Source organism: Cyclopterus lumpus, chromosome 5 (genome assembly GCF_009769545.1).
Source record: "Cyclopterus lumpus isolate fCycLum1 chromosome 5, fCycLum1.pri, whole genome shotgun sequence".
NCBI lineage: Eukaryota > Metazoa > Chordata > Actinopteri > Perciformes > Cyclopteridae > Cyclopterus > Cyclopterus lumpus.
The window spans coordinates 19,165,011-19,191,576 of NC_046970.1; the positions used below are offsets into that span (position 1 = coordinate 19,165,011).

The window sequence follows — 26,566 nt, forward strand, 5'->3', positions numbered from 1 at the left end:
AATCACAAGTGAGGGGAACATGAATTTTTGTACCCGTTTCATTGGAAATCCAAGCAAACTTGCAACAGTTTGTGCCGTCTAGTTCATGTTGAGGCGATATTTCACATGGCTAAGTGAAAATGAGGAGCTGCTGATCGTGCTGCAGGAAAAATCAAGATCACCAAAGTAATTCACGTCCATCCTCTGGGGACCATACATGTCTGTCCAAAATTTCATGTCAATCCATCTGGCAGGTGTTGAGATATTTCAGTCTGGAGGTGGACCAACGGAGCGAATGACACTGCCATCTGGGGCCCTGCTGCTCGCGTGGCTAAAAATAAGCATATAGCATTTTTGCACAGCTGTGACTGTGTTTAAGGAAGCGTGAGTCTAAATGTGAGTCAGCTGGGGCGTCACACAGGCATGTGCACAGGCATGTGCCGTCTTATATAGTCGACCCATTGTTGATTAAGAGCTTGAAGATTCTGTATTAACCTTGGAAAAAAGCAGTCTGACAAAAAAGGATCAGCATAGAGTGTGCTTACTGGAAATGATCTGACCTTTAGCTGCATCTTGTGCACAGCCTTCCTGTAAATTGACTTTTTGCCAAGAATTTTTTTTTCAAGTGCTATTAATATTTCAAACTTGTGACATTTTCTTCCATGTCCCCTTTTAATATCCATCCCATTCACAAAGACTGATGAGAGGCTTTCAAAAAAAATGAGATTATGGGTTGCAAATGGGAGTAGACTTTAGTTGAGGGTCCTCTTAATCAAAATATGTATTATTATTATTATTATTATTATTATTCTTAATATTATTATTATTTTATTTCAAGAATAACAAGAGATCACATAAACAGGATTTGCATGCAGATGGAGTCGTGATTTCCAGGCATTAAAGTGGCAGCTTTTTGAGCTATTAAAAAAAAAAGATAACAAAGAGGAAAGCGGTGAAGAAACACGAGTTTTGGTCATATGGCACACTGTTGTTGTTATTAATATTGGAGCCCTGCGTGGTGACGTCAGCCGCAAGGTGCGAATGATAACGTGGACGGTTAGCGGAGGAGAGCAGCCTCCCTCATCCCGTCTGTGAAGGCAGCACGAGCTCCACTTCTCTCCCGTCATCTGTCTGCCGTGGCCGCTCAAACAGTGAAAGTCATCACTGTTGAGCTAAAGTTACATGGAAACATCCTCCTTTCACGCTGAGCTGAGCCTGCGCGCGCCGGAGCTGTCGAGGGCGTCTCCCCAGGTAACGTCAACAGCTGGGATCTCTTTGTGTTCCGCTAGCTAACCTTTTACAATTGTTTTGATAAAATAACGTACATTTTCCGATGAAAAACGCTGATGTCATCTTGAACAGGAGGTTGTGTGTATTAGAAACAGAGGTACAATGATTTATTGATGTGGTTTTATTCGTTTTGACGTTTGCCTCTTTGTGTTTCTGTTCTCCGGTGGGGAAGCGTTTCTGGTTGCTAGGGACCTGTTGCTATGGGCGTGTTTTTCCTCCTGCACGTGTTCATCTCAGAAGTGAAGGTGAAAGTATTTCCGTGGATTTCGTTGCTGAAAAGATAGTGGCTTTTTGAGTCTGATATTTAGGAGTTTAAAAAAAAATCGCATACCATATACAAACATTTTTTATACAGACACATTTTTGTTATCAAATAATTGTGAGCCAAAATTATAGCTTTGATTGCTAAGCCACTAACAGCTCAGGTGGCAGCTGATGTGAGTCACTATGACACATCGTTTGTTTTGGTTGATGCAATAAGAAGTCTGCTTCCAAAATAGAGAATCTGGACACACACGCATGTAATTATGTAAAATACATGATAAAAGGAGCTATGGTCAAGGAAGTTAGTTTAACCTTTTAGCATCTCTATGGGGAACATGCTCACTGCCTGCTTTATGACCTGCATTTCAAGTAATAAAATTATATGGTGTTGATGATGTCAAGTAAGATGTGGCAGTGATGCATGGAGCAAGGAGTTCATAGTCGTATATCACATCATCATTTGAGAGCATATGAGATGCTGCCAAAAAACCCAAGGTGGCTTTTATCTTTATAGACTCAAGAGGCCTGTAAATCTTAAATTGGTATGTTCAGTCGACAGTTGGCGTACCTATTAAATTCTATTTTTATGTTGTCATTTTTCCTCACACAATTAATTAAAAACTTACCAAAGTCCTTAATGAGCTCATTTTGTAATGTATGAAGCCAACCCACTGAAATTATAAGAACATTTTTGACAGAACAAAAACATCAGTGATGCACAGTTATGGGATGACAACATGTTGTTTTACCTTTTGCACCCATTTTACCCTTGCACAGGGGCATGTTTTGAATGATGCAAATGAAAGCTGATTAATAATTGAAGCTTTCTTCAACTCTTCCAATCTGTGCTCTCAGAACAAGTTCAGCTACATCGCTCTGATGAATTAATGTGCCAACATTTGCAGCAATAAATAATGATAAGCAGAAACACACATCCTGCACACATCCTGCCTATGTGTATGCACAAGTGCATAAAAATAATAAAAATCTTTTGTCCTTGTGACTAAATTGTTCACGACAGATTTGGTCTTAAGTATATTTCCGTTGTTGGCGTGGGACGGTGTTGAGGTCATTGGATTGAAACCCAACTTGCATCTGTTGCATTAGATAGTCGTGACATCGTAATCGAGTGGGTGTACAACATGCTGGCAGCCAGCCACGTTTCTTATGTGTTGGAGTTTTGTGGTATGAGTGACATCCTTCTGGCTCTGTCGCTATGTGCATGTCAGTCAAACCATCTGGAAGTGTCAGTGAATCAGGGGACACATTTTTCTTTTCTCCTCACATTTTAAACATTCAGCATCACTCTAACAGTGCTAATGTATTAGATTGTGACATGTTTTTTGTTCCATTATCCATCACTTCACCACCTTCCTTCCTCTCCTATAACCCCCACTCTGTATAATCCTCCTCCATCAACATTTGCCGTTGTTTCTTTTTTTTTTTTTTTTTCTCTCGCCTGTATTCTACACCGCTCCACTTTCCTCTACTAGCCAAGAGGTGGATCAGCAGGCCACGAGGCTGAGCTGTCACATGCCATCTGTAGGGCCACAAGGTGACGTGCCATCTCGTTCTCCACTCTCCTTTTTCCTCGAGGCATATCTGTCAGCTAAGGAGGATTGTCAGTGATGGTGAGAAAGGGCGGGACTTAGCAGGAACAACGGTCAGAGATGATTCAAGAGAGAGGACAGAACCATATTAAGGAAGGATGTGGCGTGAGGGAAGTTACAGTAGTGCGGATATGGTGGTTTTACTGGAACTAAATCAAGGTGAGAGTGAAGAGAGGGACTGAGCGACACACCGTTGGGGATACCACAGAGACAACTTCAGGGTTTTAGACTATGGTGAAGTCTCTGGGAGGAGTGAGGAATAAGCTAATGTGAGAAGAGAGAGAGCTGGTGAGGAATCCCCGTGGTCTCCCTAATCTGTGTTGATCTGGTTAGAGACAAACTGAGTGTAAGAAGCGACTGGACAAACTGCCCGAGCTGAGACGGACTACACTGATCCCACCAGGTCTCTTACAGGGAGGAGCCAGTGGGTAAGGGTAGCAAATCTTCTCAATGTCCCAGTGATTTGTGGTGTGTACACAGTCTGCAATGTCACATTATCAGATTTACGCCATTAAGTTGCTCACATATGTTCCTAGAAACACTGTAAAGATTTCTAATAATCTTAAAATGACCCAACAGCGCTGTGGTGCAAAGTCCAATCTTTAGCTCTCAAGGCTCTGTCCCATTGAGACATATTTATAAAATCTCATTGGAATTTTACTTTTGGTTATTATGACGTCATAATAAACCCAACATCTGCCTCAGCTATGTTCAGCACCAAGTAACCTTTTGTGCACCATCCCACCAGTGTAGAAATGCAGCTTAGCGACAGAGGTCAGGTCGGAGAGGCAGAATTTCACCTCGAGGGACAGAGAAGCGGGTGACCTTTTCTGCCTCTGTCATCTTGAGTGTAAAATTGCCCTTTGCAAACGGCAAATCAAAATAATTTATCCTAACACATCCACTGGCAATACAACGCAAGACTAATTTCTTTGTATACCACATTTCATATATGTGTGAAAAAATAAGTAAATAAATAAAATTCCATCAATGAATTCCATCAGTAATGTTGAAACAGCAATTTTAAGTAGGTATACTTTTTCTTCTAATAACATTTTAATAACAGGCAGCAGCGAATATTTAGGCCTGGAATTAAATTAGTATTGGCCACAGCTGCAAGATCTTTTGGCTGTTTTGTTCCCGTCCATGCACAGTACAATGACTAAATCTAAATCTTGTCTTTAAACTGTGTCAAACCGTGTTATGTCCAAAATATGTAACAAAGGATTTACAGGTGAGCTGTTTTTCCACGCCCTACTCCACACTGTGGTCCTCCCTCATTGAGGGCTGATCCAAAGAGCCACTGTTATTTCAAGTCTGCCTTTATTTGTATCTGTGGACGAGCTGAGGCCTTCCTGCTGGTCATTGATATTCAGCCTTGGATTAAGGACTCTGATGACAACCTTAAAGACAAACAGTTCAACACAGATTCCTGTGTTTGAGTTTGAGTAAATCAGTGAACGTAAAGTGAGAACGTTGCCACTAACACAAAGGAAGTGGAAGGAATTCCCACTTTTCTGAGCCCCGGCATAACTTTATCCAAACAGTGTGTCGAGCCGTCCAGCCAGCCAGCCGGCCAGTCAGTCAGGCATGCAGCTGTTGTGTCCTCGTGCCCAATCCATTCAGCTCCAGCCATTCAGACAGGGTCTTCCCTCTGTCGGTGTCCCAGCCCCAGTCAGCTATTCAAGCCCTCAGCTCCTCTCCTTCCCGGCCCCCCACCCCTCATGCAGATCTCCTTTCCTGCCCCAGGATGCGATGTAGTGACGTGCCCACCAGTGCAGTGAGATCGTTCTTGTTCTAAAGTGTTTGTGCACCGAGGAGATTACAAGGAAATAGCGTGCCAGGGGCAGGCAGCTGCTGTTTCCTACAGCTTGCAGCAGTTTGGGGGGACAACAGCAGGATGCCTTGGGGGAGAAGCGGCTCTGCAGCCCTGCTGCTTCTCTCGGGCAGAGCCATCGCGTGGGCCAAGGCCAGGTAGGATCAGGCCTCTGCTGCCGCTGTGGACTCAGGGGTGCTGGGACTTGAAGCTCGTTCACGGATTAAGCTACTCCACTATTAGGCGAAACAGGGTATGGGTGCTCAGCAAGGTTGTTAAAAAAAAAGTTTTCCTTGTGACTCCAGACTTTAGTTTGACTTTGACTTAATTTGTACTGGGCAGTTAGTTCTGATTATAATTGTTAGTGTTTTGATGGGGTTTTTTTGTGGGATGTTGTAGACTGTAGATCTCTTTCTATGTTAATGATTTTCTGTATCAATGGACAGATCCTGTCTGCTAGGGCAGAATCACATTCTCAAGGCTGTGTGAGCAAACCTTTGCATTCTCTGCAAGCTCAGAGGCTTTGCTGTGGAATTCAGCAACGAGGATTAAACACAGTGTTGCTTTTCAACGCCGGCAGCTTTCTCAAGTGGATTACCGTATTTCTTGACCCGAGTTGGTTGGACGGGGTTACTGTGTGTTGTCTCCCACAGGGCTCAGTTTGAACGTAACACAACAGTTTGACATTTTGTTCATTCTTCTCCCGGAGTGGACGACTTCCTGTTTATTCCCTGTGTTGGTGTGGGGCCCATTCAGCAAGAAACAATCACCCTGACATTTTCAGTCGTCCCTGTTTTAAATTGTCGATTTACAAAACATTACATTTCATTTAGCTGACTTACACCGTAGACACAGCTACGGGCAATTCAGGGTTAAGTGTCTTGCTCAAGGACACATAGGGCTAGCGGAGCCGGGGATCGAACCACCGCTCTAATTGAAAGACAGACCTGCTAACCACTGACTCACAGTCTCCCCTGTTTTATTTTGTGGCTGAGCTTTATAAACTGTTTGCATGGTGAGGAATATAATCAGCAGGTTTAAAAATAAGACAGCCTTTGCTCTTGGTTTTTGAGGCAAAACAACTTCTCCTCTTCTGTCCTCTGAGTGTATTCCATAGAGGGTTGGCATACTTAGTTTGAGGTCATTTTAGTTATGAGTCTGGCTCAAGACTATTTTTATCTCTACAATGGCAAAATTAAAAACCTTTATCCCAGATACATTTTTAGATAGAAAGCGAGTTGTATGCCAAACTGGAGGGAGGTGAAGTAACTGGTTTTCTCACTTTTCTCCTCATCTCACCAGGCATCTGGTTCTGTCTGTCGACATCCTCAGTTGATATATCGGCTGTCAGTCGCTTTACAAAAGAGAATGAACAACTGATTGACGAGTCATTGATTTGGGGAAGGGTTTGAGGGGTTGCAGTGCCGATCTCAGACAATGTAGACCGACCTGTTGCACTTGAGGAGCTTGAGGCACTGTCTCGGCCTCTTGCTACACATACATGACATCCACACTCAGCCACCTGAGGTTTATGTAAACTGTTCAGGCAAGCAAGCGCTCAGGTATGAGGTTAGACAAGGATGTAAGCTTGGAGTGTTGCAATAAGTTGTTTCTTCGGCATATAAGGGCATATTTGATTTAACACACCACGTCATGAGCTCTCACAGCATAAATATGTGCTATTTGATTTTGGATCAACGATTTCCAAAAGAAGGAAACATCTTCATCCTTTGATCTGTTTGATTAACTTAATTCTTAGAGTAACAGCAAAGCAAAGAGGTGAAAATGGGGGGCCTCATTCTTTTGTACAAAGAACCATTGATCAAGTAGGTCAAGTTAAGTTGTGTAGCTTTCCCTAAAAGGTCAATACAGTGCCTGAGGTGCACAGTCAGTGTTTACCCTTGTGGCTAAACCATTCATTGTTTACGTATATTAGACCTGGACTTACGCAAGTGTTGTATTACGTCTTTTTGACTAGTTTTTAAAAGTGTAAAATATTCTTGTTTTAACTAGATGTTGATGGAATGGCGGGGCGTATCCCCTCAAGATGGCGAGGGAGGGGACAGGTGTGAATGATGTGTTGATGTACAGGGAGTCGTCACTCCCTCCTGCATTCCAACTCCAGCTCTACTCAGCCCCAACCTCAGTGAACAACAACACTTCCTGTCAGCGCACAGAGAAACTGGAGCAGCAAACAGATTTACACAACCCTCAGATGGTGTCCAACCAACAGGACTGGATGAAGCTAGGTTTTTGTACTGCATTGCAATCCCTGGATTCCTTTAGCATTGTGGATATGAGAGGCAGAGAGGAGGAATTGGTGGGCATGCTCGGATCCACCATGCAATTTCCACGCACCAGGTTGAACCGTTTCAGGCTTCGTCCTATAAGCCCGGCGAGGAGCAAGCGTGTGATGCCATGCTCCCAAAAGAAAAAAGCCAGGTATGTGTGATGAATGAGAGGGAGCCGGAGCTGGAGCTGGGACAGCAGGATCAAAGTCATACGTGTTTTGGTGAAAGTTTGAATGTGGTCTGGGCTTGAAGTGAAGTTGTGCAGATGGCACACTTGTGTGGTAAAATCCCCAAATAACCAGCGAACTTCAGTGCCACTGCAGTTGTGGTGCGTGTAGTTCATGCTGTGGAGTCTGTGTTTAAAACGGACAAAGCTTCATTTGTGGGATGGAAAAGAGTTTCTCTTGAGAAAGTTTGAGTCGTTTTAATATTTCACATCATTTTTTCTGTTGTATTCCCTGTAGTTGAAGTGGCTCCAGAGTGCACTGCTGTGAGTCAGCTGTCTGCAGACCTCTAATTTCTCAGGCTTGATGTATGAAAAATAGTCTCTTGGCTAACTTGGCTAATACATTTACAGAAATGTTTTTATTAATGTGCACTGTTATCCATAAGAGAAGCAGGTTTTGGCCTTGCACAGCTGTGTGTGAGGGGTGAAGTGAGCGAGATGTATGAAAATAATTGAACTTTATTGGCTAATGTTGATTACTGATCAGATAGTAGCTACTATATTTTATTTTAATACTTCAAATCTCTGTTTTCTGATGAATATCATTCTTCTCTTCTCTTGTCTGTAATTACACATCACATCACAAGCGGAAGCATTCATACAATAACATGTAGTTACTATACATAGGTTTGTCCAAATCATAATTAAAAAACGATTACACAAATAATGGCGGTACAATCTTACTATCTCTAAGCACAGTATTCAAAGTGGACCCGCCTACAAGTTGACACAGTTAGTCAACCACATTGTTTATGTAATTTGTCAAGCATTCACGACTTGGATGTGAGGATTAACTTTTCTCTGTGTCTTTGCTTTTGTATTCTTGGGCCTGTCGAGTGTATGATCCAAAAGGGGAATGACAATTACTATTTTCTATTTATCTTGTTTCTAGAGGCTTTTGATGAATTAAATATCTATTGAAACTCAAAACTCCTGACATCTCAGCAACCCCCACCCCCTCTGGATCTGGAATAGATCTGATCTGGCTTCAACTTCCATGTCGTTGGTTGTAGCATTCATCAGAAACTTCTCAATCATACCACAGCTCAGAGTACGAAAAGTATTTTTGGGTCTGATACAAACGACAACTATATGATTTCCTTGTCTATCTTTGATTCACGTTGGCATGATCAGCCGTCTGACATTCCTGAAATGAAAGAGTGTGGCTTGGTATGTCCCTTGAGATTCGCTGACTAGAGGAATGTGACTGAGCCGCACACCGATGGAGTGACTCAGCTGACCACTTCCTGTGTCAGTGATCACCATGTCACGGTTTAGTGCCTGAGGGTGCAAGTGTATCTGCAGCTGAGTGTGTCCCATTGTTGTCAGGGAACAGTTGTACCATCTCGTGTTGAGTCCTCCATAAGAAAACGCTGGCTGCATTTTGATGATTTTTGAAAAAAAAATGTATTTGAATTGTTCATTGTATTTTGTCTCATATTATTCCGTTGTTAGTGGGTTTGCAGTCATGTGTCTTGTTTCAGTGGATGAAGGTGTGCGACCCATAGAAAACAGATCTCACATTGTTACAGCGACACCTAGTGGATCTACAGGGTACTACACCTCCTGGACACATTTTGCAGGAACAATAGAGACCCCCCTCCTCTCGCCATCTCGCTCCTCACACCGCTCCTTTTGTCTTTCCATCTCTCTGGGCTCTCCCGGCGGATTCATCCTCCCCGCATCGCTTCAATCTTCATTCCTCCTGTGTTTGTATGCGTCTCCGTGTTTCCGCTCGCTTGTTTGCATGCATGCGTGCGATTTCTTTACGTGCGTGTATGTCTGTACCAGAAATCCCAGCCCCACCGAGATGAGCGTGGAGCCCTGGGCCAGCCCGCAGGACCAGGCAGCCGCTGAGCACTCACACAGCACACACGCGCCATCCTCCCAGGACCAGGACCAGCACCCCGACAAGCTCTGCCTGGACTCGTTCTGGAGTGAGGTGGAGACCATTCAGCAGGGGAGTGGCTATACAGACCTCGACTGCAGCAGGAGAGACTCCAGACAATCAGAGGGTAAATACTGCATGGCTGCTCCTGCGCTGATGGATTAACGGACAGAAAGAGATGAGAAATAGAGGTCATACAGATTCTGATTCGCGATGACGAAGCATCGGTGTTTCACATAAATGATAACGTAAATACGCCATGACATGATGCATGCGTGACAACAGATCAGGTGTCACTCATGCAGCAAAGAAGCGCTCATCACCATGACAACACCATCAAACACTTTTTGGCAGGGAGTGTTTTATGTGCAAAAGCCACGAAGCCATTCATTATGGGAATGCCCTTTTTTTTAATTGTGTTCAGTAATTCGGATTGTGTTAATTCTGCCATTTAATAGATCTTAATCATGGTATGTTAAACAGAAACACTCTTTTCAATGAATGTTTTCGCTAATGAGAAAACCCTTTGAAGTCTGGATTCTGTTGTGGATGTAAAACTATGCCCCATTATTATTGTGAGAGAGTAAACATGTTGTTGCAAATATACCTGAATTGATAGACGAAGCTACCGTTAGCTTACAACAAGTTTAGAGTGAACAGGTGAAGAAATAAGAAGGAATAGGCTTGACACAGCTGGCCTGGCACAATATTTGTAGATTTGACACAACATGCCTCAAATAACAACACTTTATGCTACCTTTTGCTCATTACCTATAATAACATCACTAATGTTGCACTACTGAAACACACATATTTTCAGACATAGATGAAACAAATGCATACCTTCTTTTAGTTAAAGACTGGCAGTTATTTAGAATATAATGTTACAGCTTGTGGGGCTGAAGTGACTTCCTGTTGACATACTCCATTGCTTTTGATTGGACCAGACTACAGATGGTTCCTAGTTACAGACTGAGGAGGAACCAAATCCAGTCATCTAGACCTAGTTTTATAAATTACATTACATCAAAATGATAATTTATTGTAGTGAAATTGTGCATTTCGAATTGCATTATATCTGCATGTTGTCGCTGTCGCCTCTGTGTATCGTTGCCTGTGTGGATCTTTCACTGTCTGTTGCATGTTTATGTCTCAGAAGGCGAACAGGAGGAGCAGTGGTTGGCTGATGCTGGCTTATCGACCCTCATCAGCGAGGACAGCGAGGATGTAGACAGAGCGGTGCTGCTGTCCACTCTGACCCGGACCCAGGCCGAGGCCGTCCAGCGTCGACTGGATTCCTACACGCTGTCCCTCCGCAAGAGGAACAAACCGGCCCCGCGAGACGTTCGCGACATCTTCAACTCCCCCATCACTCAGGTCAGGACTTTGAAGTACCTGAAAAAGTTGTTCTGTAAATCACTACAACCTCTGGCAGAGGAGGAAAAGCAACAGGAAGCTTGCTCTCCATGCCTTCAAATAATTTAAAAATAACCGGGGAAATGAAGTACGGAATTTGAGAGTGCCTTGTAACACCTCCTATGTCATTTGTTTACTTCTACCCACAAAAGAAATGCAAAGACCAGTCTCAGGCTTACTGTTATGCTGTCAAAGCTGCATGCAGAGGAATATAAAATATCCATTTCCCTGGTGACTGTCACAATGAAGGCAAATCACACGTAAAGGCCATGCTTTGTCCTCCCTGTCTGCCTGACCAGCCGTGAGAGGAGAATAGATACACTGTTCCTCTGATCCTTATCAGACCTTTATCAAAGGAAATACTCTTCATATCCATCTCCATCTGCTCAGTGGACACTGTAAAACATGACTACTATTCCCAGTGGTGGACAAAATATTAAAGCACTGATATTTTTAACAAGAGTTGTTCCCTTAGAGAACGTATTGTAATTGTGCACACAGGACATCTATTGTACGTCTGTCCATCCCGCGAGACTCTCTTGCTCTGTTCTCAGTTGCTCTTCCTGAGGTTTATTTCAGTTATTTCCCATTTTGGTGAATTTTTCCATATACGAAATCAAGGGTTTAAGGACAGAGCTTGTATCCTGTACACTGCTTGTAAAGCCCTTTGAGGAAAATGTGTGATTTGTTAGCAGAACATTTGAATTGACTTTGACATGCGTGTGTGACGTGTCAACAAATGCTCTCTTTCACTAGACCCTTCTTCCTGAGTCTCAGCATACCGAAGACTCTGCCCAAACCAGCATGGCATCGGTTGCTAAAAATCCCCTTTCAGGTAAGAGCTGCATACAGTAGTACTATTAAGGTAAGCCAGAAATAAAACAACCAATGAATTATTCATAGGTTTAACTACAAATGTAATGCTTCACGTGTCTTTAAAAAGACATGAAGAAGAAGAAGTCAGGTGAGTGAGCAGCAGATTTGTGAGGTCATGATGAGTCTGTTGGTATCAGGCCACAGCCCCGTCCTCTGTCTTCTAATTGGTTCAGATTAATCCCCGGATAACTCCCCATGTCAACATGCAGCTGCTGAACGCCCCTGTCCTCTCAGTGTTGAGTTCATTGGCCAAATGTTTTGAATAGTATTTGTTCAAACCTTTCTACATAAGTATTGACTCGTGACTTCTTTTTTTTTAGCTATGTATTGGCGAGATAGAAGATAACAAATAGCATGTGGGTACATTTCCTCATATCTTTGGATGTTTTTCTTCCTCTTGTTCCCTCGTGCAGTGTGCATTAAAATGATATTTTTATGATTTCCCTGCACACTTGACTTCCTCAAGTGAACTAGATTGCCGTTTGTGTGTGTTAATGGGTGTTTCCCAACTCACAGCTGTGACGCCGGAGCATCATAAAGGCGCTCCAAAAGAGGAATTCTTCATCACCGACGTGGCTTACTGCGAACAGGCCGTCATCTTCCTCAAACAGGCCAAACTTCCGCAGAACAACAGCCAACGCCGAAAAGAGGATGGCACCCTGCCTGTAAGCACCAACATATCCATCCCTCCCTCTAATGACCTATTTGCTCTCGCTGCCCTTCAGGAAAACGGTTCAACATGTTATTTCAAAGGGGGAACTTGATGTCACGAAATGGGAAGACAATTTGCCAATAGGGCATAAAAGGGCACATATATACATATATATAAGTTTCACAGCGTGTACTTCCTAAAGTCATTTTCTTTTGGTGGGTGTGAAAGTACATCGTACATTTATTTACAGAAAACAGGACATGATAATAACTACATATATTTTGGCAAGGCAAGGTACATACATTTTTATACCTGGAGGGAATATACATCTTTGGTAATGGAGGAAAAATAAATCTCAGTCATTTGGGGCTTTTGGACTCTTGGAGTCACTGTACATTTAAGTCTCTGTTTGGACCAAAAATGTTATTGTTAGCCAATTCTAATCGGCCCAGCTGTTGGTTTGATAACAGGGTTAAAAATACAGGAATGAGGGAATTAGCTCCCAACAAAAAGAATAGTTGTTGTGTCACTGAGTATTCTTCAGGAATAAGTTTCCTCGGCAAAAGGGAAGAATTTGTATTTTTAAACGTCTTCATTAAACATGCATAGATACTGTTGCTCCACTGTATTGTATCAAGGCTGATGCACATTATAGTATTATGTACAGTATTATGTAAATTATTTGACACTGTCGCCATTTTCTTCTTTCTCCCATTCTCTCTTCCTTTCTCTTTCTTTGCCTCCACTTCCCCTCTCTCAACTCTAATCCCCCTCTTCTCACTTTTCACTGCCTTCGCCTTCTCAGCGGGTGATCTGTCCCAAGTGCCGTCTAGGAGTGACCTGTATTCAGGATCTCTCCCACTCTGACATGAAGAAGGTGCGTCAGTTAGCTCTCATCGACATGACGGCACTGTGTGACCTTTTAGAGCTGGAGGTCAAAAGGCACAAAACCGGCAAGAGGAAAATCCCAGGTATGACAGCACTGACACACAAAGAGGGCACTTTGCAAACACACACACAAGGAAAGGTTTCTTTGCAATTTTTTTCCCTGCAGTCTAAAATGCTCCTGCCTCTTTAAGAAGTATTTTATTTCTTCACATTTTTTAAATAAGTTTCTGTCTATATAACAAGACGAAAAACTTAACTTTGGTGACGTATACATTAATCAGCCATAACTAATCCGAGCATATTCTTTGTTAGCCTTAGTACAACACACTGCAGTTACTGTGTGTTGGCGCGCTTATACACACAGAATTACATGAGCTATGACCTGGCGGTATGAATGCAGATACACACATACAAACACAACACAGGAACATGTCTCCCATGTGCAACTTTAGCTGGATGTCATTGTGAGACAACTGAATGACACGTTGTGCCTTTCACAGAGAGCACGCTCTACGGTGTGCCGCTGGCCACGCTGCTGGAGAACGATCAGAGAATTAAGCCCAACACCACTACTCCTCTCTTCATGCAGGAGGTAAGAACCCGAAACAGTTCATATGACCTTAAAAATCCATAAGTGTGGTATGAAAATAGTTCCACGTGCTTTGTATCTGAATGTAGCAGTTTTAGATACTATCTGTGCTGTGTGTGGCCTTTGGAGTTCATTTAGCCAATAATCTAATGTGCCTATAATATATCAGATCTGCATGACCATATTTTGCACAGCATGTGTTCAGCACATTTTTGCTTTTGAACCTGCAAAACACGTCAGATAGAAGCACATGAAGCAACCTCAGTGTCCTCTGAATGTGAAAACCTTTGACCACACCCTGTCTGTAGCAGCAGTTACTGAGAATCGCCAGCAGAGGTGTGCAAGAGATCCTTATCTAATGATGCCTGACACTTTGCTAATGTCTCTCTCTCTCTCTCTCTCTCTCTCTCTCTCTCTCTCTCTCTCTCTCTCTCTCTCTCTCTCTCTCCTCCCTCTCTCACTCTTTGCAGTTGTTATCATTTTTGGAAAAAAAAGGTGTCGATTCGGAGGGGATTCTGCGGGTTCCAGGATCTCAGTCAAGAATCAAGGTACAATATTTGGATACAAATTATTTATGTCATACAAACACTGCACCAAATGACCACATTCCTTTTTGTAATTGTATGTTTTAAGCAAAGAAATAAAAAACTTTTAAAATAATGTTCATGACCTAAAGGGCAGCCAAGATATTGACACTGTTAAATGTCACAAGCAGTGAAGAAAATCAAACAGCTTCACTGAGTTTAAGTTTAGTTGACATTTAGGAAAATCCAATGTCACAAAATCAATAATTTGTTCAGCTTCTGTTGACCAATCCGGTTTCTGATACTGTATTTAATTCCGCACATGAAACAGTAGATGGTGAATCAATACAACTAAAGGCAGACAGAAGAGGGCGCCATTTATCATCAGGACAGATTACCGGGGTGGAACAATCAAGTACCTTTACAGAGAATGGATTTGGCAACAATGCTCATATAAGAAAGTTAATATTTTGGCACTTGCTTTTTAATCTTTACAACATATTATACCATTATGATAGTTTTTCTTGTTACCAAGTTAAATAATAAAAAATACAAATATCACAAAAGTATTTGTGAATAGTGCCATTCTGTCCCATTAACAGAAAACAACAAACTTGGAGTCTATGAACTTAATTCAAAGCTCAAGATACTATGAAACCATATGAAACCTATGGTTCTGTATCAGAAAGAGGCTGTACAACAGCAACAATCTAGATAGACACAATGTAGGCAGACAAGATAATAGAGCGTATAACTCTGATATGACACAAATAGAGTCTGAAAAACAGTGGCATTAGTTGTAACCTCATAATCCACCGTCATGAAGGGTTGATTATAATCTAAGCTGTAGCTGCTCCAGAGACACATCCGCTCTATGAGTGACAAACAATTCTCCATATTTTCATCATTCAAAATAACTGCCACTGAAAATGTAACATTTACGAACACTAGAAACTTTCTAAATGTTTACTCACGAACGCCATTATGCATCAGTCATACACACAATAAATGGCTTCTGTGTTGAATAAAAAAGAGTTTAGAAAATACATTTGATAATAATAAAATATTTCAAAAGTGTTCAAATAATTGAAATAGTTTGAATGTCTGGGAGGTGGAGTTAACAGTTCATCAGTGGTCATTGTTTTCTACCTGCAGCTGCTGCAGCAGAACTTGGAGACCAACTTCTACTCAGGGCAGGTGAGCTGGGACGAGGTGAGTCCGAACGACGCTGCAGCGCTGCTTAAGAAGTTCATCAGGGAGCTGCCCGCTCCTCTGCTCACCGCCGAGTACCTCAACACCTTCAGCGCCGTGAGAGGTCAGTGTGCAACATTTCACATCTCTTTCAATCTGTCAGTTCTTAGGACGCATCGCTCCTCTGGAGTTGCATAATGAACAGAGCTGTGATCATACAGGATGTCAGGATGCAGATGGGTGACATATTTGAAGTGATTTTATTGCGTCTGCGTTTTCTTATCTGGCAAATTGGATATTTACTGTATAAAACCGACATACACAACAATTCCTCTTCTCTTCCTCGACATGACTTCTATTACCTGCTACATGACAGTCTGCTGCCCACCTTTCCAGACAGCTCAGCAGGGTTCACATTATAATTACCCGAGCCTCTTCTCCATGACTGCTTACCTTTTCTGCTCCAGCTGAGAACGCAGCATTAAGATGAACACGTTGATAGCCTTTTAAGAGCAGCTGTAAAAGATCTGCTATTTTCACATTAGTTTCACCCTAATAAAAGAATGGACTGATATTATTAATATGATCTGATTGATGACTCACTGATATAGAATCGGTGCAAAGTGATAAACGACGTGTGACCACAGAGACATAAGCTAACAAACCTAATGGCCACCTGTCACAATGTCATTAATCTTTAAGTATCCCATTACTCCCAGCCAAACGCAGAGGAAATGAAGAAGATGAGTGTGTGTGTGTGTGCGTATGTGTGTGTGTGTGTGTGTGTGTGTGTGTGTGTTTGTGTGTGTGTTAGACCTGTCTTACTTTTGTTTCTTCTTCCTTCAGACATCACAGAGCTGAGGCAGAAACTCCACATATTGAACCTGTTAATCCTTTTGCTGCCTGAGCCCAACAGGAACACACTGAAGGTAGTCGCACACACACACACACACACACACACACACACACACACACACACACACACACACACACACACACGTGAAACATCCAAATGAGCTCCACTTTCATTAACTACAACAGCAACATATTAATAATAGTAATAATAACCTCGTAATGTAATTATTTTTTCTAAGCATTTTCTCTTTTGTACTTCTTTTATACTTCAAATATATTGAAGTTAATATACTTAATGTACTTTTACTTAGCTAACATTTTTAATTAGTAATCTTTCTGAATGTTTCCTTCATCATGCACACTTGATCTACAGGCACAATAGAGGTTGAAAACCAGCTTATAAAATGTCATGTTTGAAAATGTCTTTCATCTTCAGAATCAATAAATGACTCATGAGTGTCAAACTGGCCTTAAATCTGTATTTAACATTCTTCACAGCCTACACACTCTTTCTTAAGGTTGTCAGAAATCCATCCCAATATTCACTCTGATGTAACTCGACATACCAAAGTACTGACTCACAGTGCATTACTGTATTGTTCTGCCACTAATCCACATTTTAAACTCTCTGCTCTGTTATGTAACGGCTTGCATTAACCGTGACTCACTTTCACCGACACAAGTGTGCAGTACGCTCCGCTTCTAGCATCCAGGAGCATAAAACCCACCTGAACTAATTACTTTGACTCAAGTGGAGGCAGCTGAAACTTACTGTGCATTAACATACTTCTCAGCCGAGGTGTCACGCATGATTCAGTCACTGTGATGATTCACTTTACTCCATTTTGTGCGGCAGTGTACGAGTGGCCTCTCAACAGTTACACAAACTGGACTTCTCAACCCCGCCATATATAATTATACTTATAATAAAAGATCACCTTTGATTTACCGTATGCGTGTGTCCATCTGTGTGTTCTTCAGGCCCTCCTCGAGTTCCTCAGTAAGGTGGTTTCTAGGGAGAAGAGGAACAGGATGAACCTGTGGGCCGTAGCGACCATCATGGCTCCCAACCTCTTCCTCCATAAGGCCGTCCCCAGCAGGCTGACGGAAGGGGCTGAGAAAGGACACGTGGAGAAGGCAGCTGATGTCATGAGGCTCCTCATCCGCTACCAGGACCTGCTCTGGACGGTAAGACCGCCCACGTATTCATCCTCATGAGGAGAGGATTGTTGGTTTTACTGCAGAAACATTAGATATAAGAGTGTTATTATTTAGAAGCTATTGTTTGTTTTCTACATGTGGTAATAATACAAAAATATGAAGAAAAAAAACAAAACTTGACATGTAATGTCCCTGTAATGTCAACTAGCAGGATGGAAATTGAATACCAGCAAAAGATGCAATTAAATTTAACTTGAAGGTTTTTTCTTGACTTTAGAAGTAGTTTATTACAAAATTCCCTAATTTGCTTTTTCTGGCTATAAAAATAAAGGAAGTTGTCATTGTATAAATATTTCTTGGAAATACATCCATCACAAATGTTGCGTCATGTCCCCTTTCTCTTCAGATCCCCAATTTCCTCATGAGCCAGGTGCGTAAGCTAAATGAGAACAGTAACCGGCGTTACCAGTTCTATGATCGCCGCATCAAGAACCTGCTGAGGAAGATCCACACAGACAGCCGCGAAAAACCTGATAAGAACACCCCAGAGGTGAGCTGCTCTGCTTCATACCCTGTGCTGACATTCCATCCAGACAACAGCAATGTCCAATAGAGCGTAATACATGACCACAACCGATCTCAATTCTTGCGGTGAAAAGCTCCTCATATACTGAATATACTTGGGAAAACCTGTATCACCGTTGAAGCTGCATAGTCTCATCATGCTGTCAGTGAAATGTTACACGTTTTTTTTGGTGTGGAGACGTCATTGTGTTAGTATCCAAAGTTAACACAGGGATTTCTTTTGCCCCGCAGCCGTGCCGCACAGTGAAGATCCAGGTCGGGGATCTGGTGAGCAGCACCATGGAGTTCCAGCTCAGCATCAACTCCCGAGCCTCAGACCTGCTCGCCCAGTTTCAGCGCCAGTCCCTCCGCAGCCCGGACAACGGAAAGGGCAAAATGCGAAGGTACGATACCGCACAGGCTTCAGATGACCGCATGCCAGAGACAACTCTTCACTTAAATGTGGTTACGTAATGCGCACGACAGTTCAGTTTAAGCTTCTTTGTTTCTCTCAAAGTAGTCATGGTGTCACTTTTGTCACCTGATTAAGTATTCTTTTATTATTTATATTATTGAACACAAAACGTATTTTCAATGTATCCACCTTCATGAAAAAAAGATGCTACATCGGTGTTGTCTCTCAACAGAAACGGCTCCGTGGCGTATCCTGACTGCGCGCTGTACGAGGTGGGAGGGAATATTGGTAAGTTGGAAGTGGCGTCTGCGTTTTTTCCTCTGACATTTGCATGTCCTCCTGCTCATTGAGCCGATGAGGGTAGCGAGGTCTTACGTAATGAACTGTGCAAAGACCAAAAGAGATTTTAGCAGTGCATCTGCGCTTATCAGAGTGGACAAATGCTCATTACACACATGTCTGCGCGCTCACAGGAAAGCTGACAGTGAGCACAACTTTTTAATCTTTACATTAGTACCAGAGATTATTGAAATATTCTCATTGTTTAGTTACAAACACAAACCCTGAGTTGAAATATTTTCACGAAATAATTCACGGTAATCCCAAATTATAGCTTTTCAGTATTCGAATCAAACAAAATGACATATTTTAAGACATTCATTTGGATTCTAGGAACTGGGATGGACATTTTCACAAATGGGACTAATTGAGACTATAATTGGCAGATTAATCAATAAGAAAAATAATCCTTAGTTGCATCTTTAGTAATTATGTAAACTCAACCATACATTTATTTTTTATATTTAATTTAATTCTAACAACACATGCTTTTAGTAATTTATGTGTGTGTGTTTTCTGCAGGTGAGCACTGCCTGGATCCCGACACACACCTTCTGGATTTGTACAACAGCAACTCTGGAGGAGAGTGGGTCATCAAGATGAAACCCAACGGCAGCAGACAGCTGTGAAGGACCCACGAACAGATCGGGGAACAGGTTGCTTAAGAAGGACAAAGGCAGAGCCTAAAAAAAAAGATCAAATCCACGCAGCCCTCTCTTCTTGTCCTTTTCATCCTTGGAGCAGCACGGGAGAAGGAGACAGATGGTCAGATGGAAGGAGCAGAAACAGATAGAAGGAGAATCTGCCAGGAGCAGAGCCTAAGAACCGTCTATGATCAGATGAACACACTTTGCCCTCCGTCTCTTTCCCTCTACCCTTTTCTCTCTCTCCATTTTCCCCTTCTTTTTCTCCCATCACCCTTTCATTCCTCGCCTGCGTTACCGTGGGGCTGCGACGCCGCGAGCACAAAGACGCTGATTTGACTCATTACTTCCGACAGAGAACCTGCTGCATAGAAAACAGAAGAGAGAGGCTGGGCAGTTCGGTTCATCATCTTTCCTCTCAAGCAGTCATATACCACCATGAGCGAGCAGATGGGGATGCAGAGCACCTCTGGCTAAAGAGAGCAAAGGCCCCACCCCCTTCTCAGGCCAGTAAATGTGTTTTCAAATCAAAGTTTTTTGCAAAAAGCTGAAACATGATTCAGGAGCTTTACGAGCATATTATTGGTTAAATTGGTGTCTAATCCTGTGCCAGACAGTACATTTTGAAGACATTTTGAAGATTAATTATTGACCTTGGAAACTGCAGTTAGTTGCTGTTTTTGGAAATGTTGATATGGCAGAGAAATCTGCTTTCTCCACACATTTACCTGAGGAAATCTGGTTTCTCTAATCCCCCTATCTGAAACTGCATACAAACACAGTGGCAACAGTAGTTATCCATTGAGCTTATGATTTGGACTAACTCTAGTTATATGTAATACTTTTTGAATTGCTGATAATTAAAAAAACAGTAGCGATGAAAGATAATTAAAAACTAGTGGTTGCAGCTAACCTGGAGACAGGACTTTAGTTACCAACTGATTGATCAGTAAATAGACCAGCTCTTTTCCAGCTCAGACATTTTGATCAAAAAGTAAACAAAGACAAAGGATTCTTGTCTGTGCCATTCAAAGGGATGAACGGATACTTTCTTATCTGTGAAACGCTGCAATCTCCTGGGCCTTATAACAAAAAAAAAAGAAATCCATGGACTTCCAAGGACCCCTGATGTGTACAGAACAGTGCTCAAAGAGACTTTTCTGTACTTCTTTTGATACCAAGGGATTTGGTGTCACAACCTCAAGGACAGCTCCTGCACCTCTAAAGGGAGTTATTAAGGACTCAGTGAAGCTGGTCTTCAGTTCTCATTTTTAAACACATGAATGGAGCCAAAAGTGCTGCATTGACTCTTGGGGTAAACTGGAATTATTGTTGTTATTTATATGAATGTAATGCCATTGTTGCTTCTGTATGTGATGAGTATTATGTAGGCTGTAGAGAGACTTTAGGATAATGTGGAGTTGCTCCACTCAGTGTAAAAGTATGTTGTGTGAAGTCAACCATACTCAGTGTGGATATTTGCAGTGTTCTTGTACAGATTTATTGATGCCGAGTTGTTTTCCGATACAATATGCCAACAGTACAGTGTAATCTCATGTGTAAATATTCATTCATATACACTCAGTTGTGAAGAGGTGCTGAAATCACTGCAGTAGAACTGTTTTGATTGTGCTGCGATACTCAAAGTGTTCCAAACACACGCAAGCAGCAAATGAATGTGTTTAACATTTAGCGCCGATCGTCAGATGTGAATCATTTCCACCTCGCAGCCGGAGCCATGTTGGTACTCCGCGGCCATTTTGTGGGAAGTGTCTTCGCACTCTCCACTCAATAGATGGAGTAATGACAGCCGGCCCTGCACCAACATCCATCAACACCCCTCGGCTCCATCTCTGTCACCTCGTAATAATGGACCATAATGGCAGTGCGGTGCATCAGAAACACGCCGAGGAATCACATTTCTTTGATAAAGGAGAAGGTAATAAATGGCTGTTATAAATTCTGCCGCCCTGGACCCAACAACAGCAGCGGTGTGCGCGCGCACGTGTATGTGTGTGTGTGTGTGTATGTGTGTGTGTTCGTGCATGCATGTGTGTGATGAGCTTCATTAAACACGTCCAATTGGCCTGTCCCAGGGTCCCAGGCACAGTTCAGTGCCTCGGCACAAAGCGAGCTGATGAAACTGCCTTCTTCTGACAATCAGGAGAAATAGGTCACCTCTGAAGCAGAATCCCAGAGGGCAAAAAGTGTGTGTCCAAACACCCCGAGGAGCCGAGAACATGGACACGTATTGTGTAGACGCAACATGATGCGGGGGTCACCAAAACAAGGGGCTCCATTTTACCTGCGACACAGGTTTTCTGTCGTTTGTCTTGTATATATGTGAATGCGTTTGTGTGAGAGAGAAAGAGCTTCCTAAAACAGTGTTATCTACATAATCACCCAGGGAGACGACACGATGAACTGTTACAGTAACATTTTGTTTCCAGTTGTGGTCGAAGTGTTGTTGGGGACTTTTTATTGTCTTCATCAATGTCCAGCTTTTACTATGGTGACGATTTTAGACGTCTGTCAGCAGACGTCAGAATGTATATTTATGCCCTATACACAAGTCATTGTTTTGAATACTTCTGTGAAAACAGTATTTGCTGTAGAAAGAAACACTTTTGAAAAATGGTTTTGTCAATAAATGTGAATCTAATGTTGTGCTAAATGTGATTAATTCTTTTCAATATGGGGTAATGGGTGTGGTTGAAAGATGGTATCAGCAAAAGCACCATTCATCAGTCCGAGCTGTGAATCTACAGCTGCGTCGCACAAAGGAGCAAACATGTACACACATATGTGAAAACAGAGAAAATCTGAAGTGAAGTATTGGTTCATTCTGCTGCTGTAATCAATAGAGAGATTAACCTTGTAATGTGTGCGGGTGAAGAGGCCAGCGCTGCTCAGTTCCTTGATTAATCATCGCCACCGAATGGAAAAAAACATTCGCAACTAACTGCCTCATCAACATTGATTATTCAAGGTCTCAGCGTGTCCAAATGGCCGCGTGAAAGACAAAAGGAAGAAAACTGATATAATAACTGTGATATAAAATTCATTGTTTTTTTTCTTTCACAAAATTACAGTCGGGAGCTATGCGCTTTATACTTTTGGAACATGCACCATGTGGGGAATTGATCGTGGCCGAGAAGGAAGTGATTAAATCCAGAAAAGGGATATTATTGGAAAAATAGATGATTATTGGAAAAATAGACGATTCGGACTTAAAAAAACGGGATGTAATGAGCTGCATTTTTGGAAATATTGACATAATTTTTTCGAAGACTTTTTCTCAGGACAGAAAACATGGACCACACCTTTTTTTTCAACACGGTGGTGAGTTAATGCGGTACGTTTGGTTTTTCCAGCCTCATTCACTCATTTCTGACAAAAAGCACAAAATAAATAAAAAGTCCCCAAGCAAAGCAAACTGCAACCCCCCAGACAGAGCAGCAGAAGCAGCCAGCCTGCCAGACGCAGGCCCCTTTGGCCTGCTGCAGATCTAAATTACTGTAATCAGTGGATGAAAAGCAATCAGCAGCCTTGTATGAGCTGCTGGCAGAACGCCTGACCCCCGGCTCTCTCCACCAATCAGAACGATGCGTCCCATTCACGACTAATCACGAAGCGCACTCGGTAGCTCACCGCCTCCCTCACATTTGATGGAGGAAGCACTCTTCTCCCGCTTTTGTCTTTTTGTGTGGGGCTGACCGGAGTCAACCGGATTGATGAGACGGTGCGAGCTGAAGCTTGTTCCGGTATTCACGTGGTGGCCGCCATGGTTTCCCTCCCGGCACCAGCTACAGATGCTCCACCACTGATGACACAGTTTGCACAAAAGTAAAAGTTTGGCTTTCAAATTTAGACTCTCTGCTGCCAATGATGTGTTCAAGTGAAGCAGGAAACGGATACAAGAACAGGGGGGAAAACATGTTCCGGTTTCGGGAACAGATTTACAGGACTGAGGTAGACGAATCACTAATTGAAACAAGCTCGTGATTGGAGGGTTTGTGCCAGAAGCAGTTTAAAGCAGTTGTGTTACATGTCAAAGTGTAATTCACTGTGAGTAGTGTTTCTGGTGATGTGGGGGCTTCAGTGACCTGAGCAGGACTAATATGTGCCACAGACTGTATATATGAAGTCGACATAGTCACATTGACATCACTTGATAGTTTGTGGTCATTTTGAAGCCTAAAGTTCGGCATGTTTGCTTTCGTCATCTTGGTTTTTTGGCTGTCGCCATCTTGTTTTTGTTTTTTATACCACGAGAGTCTTGAAGCGGCTAAATGACTCAAATGTGTTTAACTGGAGATGTGGAGGACGAAGGAATACAAAAAGTGACCAACTTTTGCGAATAACAGATGAGGAGGACAATGGGGGATGGAAGGAAAGCTTATCTGCCATGAACGAGGAGGCCTCTGTCTTTGTCACATGACTCCCCCCCCCTCCTCCACGCTTATCTAGATTCTCTCTTTTTTACCCTCTGCCTCCCCCTCACTCTTTCCAACCCTCGCCTCGCCGCCAGGGGTGAATCCCACCGTTTATCTCTAACATCCAGCCCCGGTGTCTCCTAGCAACGGCGCACGGATCATTTAACTGCCCCTGCATCCTCTGTTTTTCCACCCAGTTACATACAATATGCCAACTGCCTTAATTCACATTGTCTGTGCTTTTATGCCCCTAAAACAATCCACCGATTCAGTTGTTGGTGTGGGTTTTGTGTGTGTAGTACTTGTCTCATCGGCTTGTAGCACTCAAAACCCATATCAGTTCCACACTTGAGGCAGACAGACAGGCAGGAGAGGGTGTTCTGTCAGGACGTTTCACTCCAGGAGCCAGCAGGTGCACAAAACACACACTAGCACACACACAATCAATGGGGGAAGACAGGACTTGGCCCTCAGTCTGAAAGGCCCTCGCAGAATCAATTAGCATTTAAATTAATGAAGCGCGTAATGAAGAGAGCGCTATCTCTCCAGCAGAAAGCCGACAGACAGGCGGAGAGCTGATTGTAAATCTACATGAGGAAGAAACGCTGAAAGGAACATCAAAGATATTCAAATAGCCACTTCGCTTTTCTTTTCTTTTTTTTTAAGAATAAGTGCCAAATTAAAAGCAGTGCTGCTTTAAATAAACGTACAATATGTGTGTGGTGTTAATATAATCAAATTTACATATAAAAAGTGCCATTAATAAAGCAACATAATTAAAGATAAAATGATTGCATGGAAAAGGCAGTTTTTATCTTTCAATATCCATCAGTGCAATATGCTTAAAGGAGGCTGCTTCCGGTGCAGATAACCCTGAACTGATTTACTCAGACAGATGGGAATTACAGCTCGTTTCAGCCATTCAGGATGTATTTCCAGATTTAGAATAGACTACATGTTATTTTTACAACAAAATGAATATTGTGGTTAGAACAGAGGTTGGGGAGACCAGTATGGAGCTCTGAAAATGACCAAAAAAGAAACTGTAAAATAAACAATCAGAGAAAATAAAATGAATCCATCAATAAATATAGTAGTTACAGTTAGCTGCTGCTAGTTAGGTGTTATGAGTGTGCTGTTATGAGTGTGTTTTCTCACATTATTAAGTGTCTCACCGTGAAGTCACATGCTTTATGAAAGTCATGATTTATTTGTTTAGTCTCTTTTTGTTTTGTTTGTTTATCAATTTTATTGAAAAAGCAACTTTTGGATCTCAGCCAAGTACAGATTTCTTTACGCTATAATAGATGATGAGTTTTAATATAATCCTTATTCAATATTTTGAGGGTCTTCTTTTGTGAAAATGTAAAATGTGTTTGCAAATAGGTGGGTGGAAACTCATTTGGTATTTTCAAGGAGCTCACTGGCCCCAGAATCCTGTCGATTGCACCAGTCTGTGTCACCACTGATGTTATGCACTGACAAACCTGGCACCAATTACTGCTCTAAACACAAACACACCTCTTTGTCATAATCTATGCATGTGGAGAATTGGAAATGTGGTGAGGAAAATAAATGATTATATTTGCGGCCTAAACCAAATTTAGAATAAATTGTAGAGCAAAACTGACAAAGTTGGAAAAGGGATTGGAGGTTAATGGGAACGTGGATTTTTCTGCTATATCATAGATATATTTCCTCTTATACTACCTTTTAATTATTTTCCTAAGTGCATTATTTATTGATGTATTCGGTTTTATTTTACTTCTTTTGTCAGTTTCAGGGAGCTCAATGTGCTCAATGTGTTGCGGTTGGAAAATGTTGTCGGTGTGTTTGCGGCTGCAGCAGCTTTTGTGTTTGTGGCAGCTGATGATGTTTGTGACACACGCATACACACACACACACACACACACACAGAGTGCTGGCAGCTCTGTCTCACTGCCAACGACAGACGCTCCCCCGGGTCACTCCCCCCACACACACACACACACACAGATGAACGGTGACTCTTCAGACTGACAGCCTGTCTCACACCGAACAAATCTGAATGTATGTTGCACAAACTGATGCTTTCATGCTCCTGAGAAGAAAAGGGGAGTTTATCTGTGTGCGTGCGTGTGTGTGTGTGTGTGTGTGTGCGTGTGTGTGCGTGTGTGTGTGCGCGTGTGTGTGTGTGCGTGTGTGTATGTGTGCGTGTGTGTGTGCGTGTGTGTGTGTGTGTGTGTGTGTGTGCTTGCCTGCGTACACAGAAGCCACTGAGTGAAACCTTATCGCTACAACACAGTGACGATGAAGAGCTTATCGCCTGTAGCGTCAAAAAACACTATTGAATGAAGGAGGGGGGCCGTGCTTCCCTTCATCTACATGAGTCATGTCCCACCCCCCCATCATGAGTCACTGCCATCAAGATCCCCCCCTACACACACACACACACACACACACACACTCACACACACAACACCCTTACAAACACACGCACACACATCAAACATACCCCTGTGACTCAAATACTGTACATCCTATAATATAGCATTTGTTTTTATGTTAATTGTTTGTTACCGGGATGTCTTCATCTGTCACCGCAACCAACCTTTTATGTCCTTTGTGAGGAGAGAAGGAAAAGGGGAGCGGAAGTGAAGAGATGACAACATG

General features: G+C 42.4%; 1 protein-coding gene across 6 annotated transcripts; it reads left to right on the forward strand.

Annotated features, from left to right (window-relative positions):
* Positions 1 to 984: 984 nt before the first annotated feature.
* Positions 985 to 21,021, forward strand: LOC117731280 (rho GTPase-activating protein 40). Of its 6 annotated transcripts, none has more exons than XM_034533523.1 (15): positions 985 to 1,230; positions 9,268 to 9,491; positions 10,521 to 10,741; positions 11,537 to 11,615; positions 12,173 to 12,321; positions 13,114 to 13,279; positions 13,697 to 13,788; positions 14,256 to 14,333; positions 15,465 to 15,624; positions 16,347 to 16,429; positions 17,337 to 17,543; positions 17,923 to 18,066; positions 18,333 to 18,484; positions 18,728 to 18,783; positions 19,357 to 21,021. In XM_034533523.1, the coding sequence occupies exons 2-15, from the start codon at positions 9,287 to 9,289 to the stop codon at positions 19,461 to 19,463; spliced, it is 1,899 nt and encodes a 632-aa protein (XP_034389414.1). In that variant the 5' UTR covers positions 985 to 1,230; positions 9,268 to 9,286; the 3' UTR covers positions 19,464 to 21,021. The 6 variants fall into 6 exon arrangements, with proteins under 6 accessions (XP_034389414.1, XP_034389416.1, XP_034389413.1 ...); XM_034533525.1 differs by lacking the exon at positions 985 to 1,230 and adding an exon at positions 3,226 to 3,302; XM_034533522.1 differs by lacking the exon at positions 985 to 1,230 and adding an exon at positions 3,232 to 3,571.
* Positions 21,022 to 26,566: the final 5,545 nt, after the last annotated feature.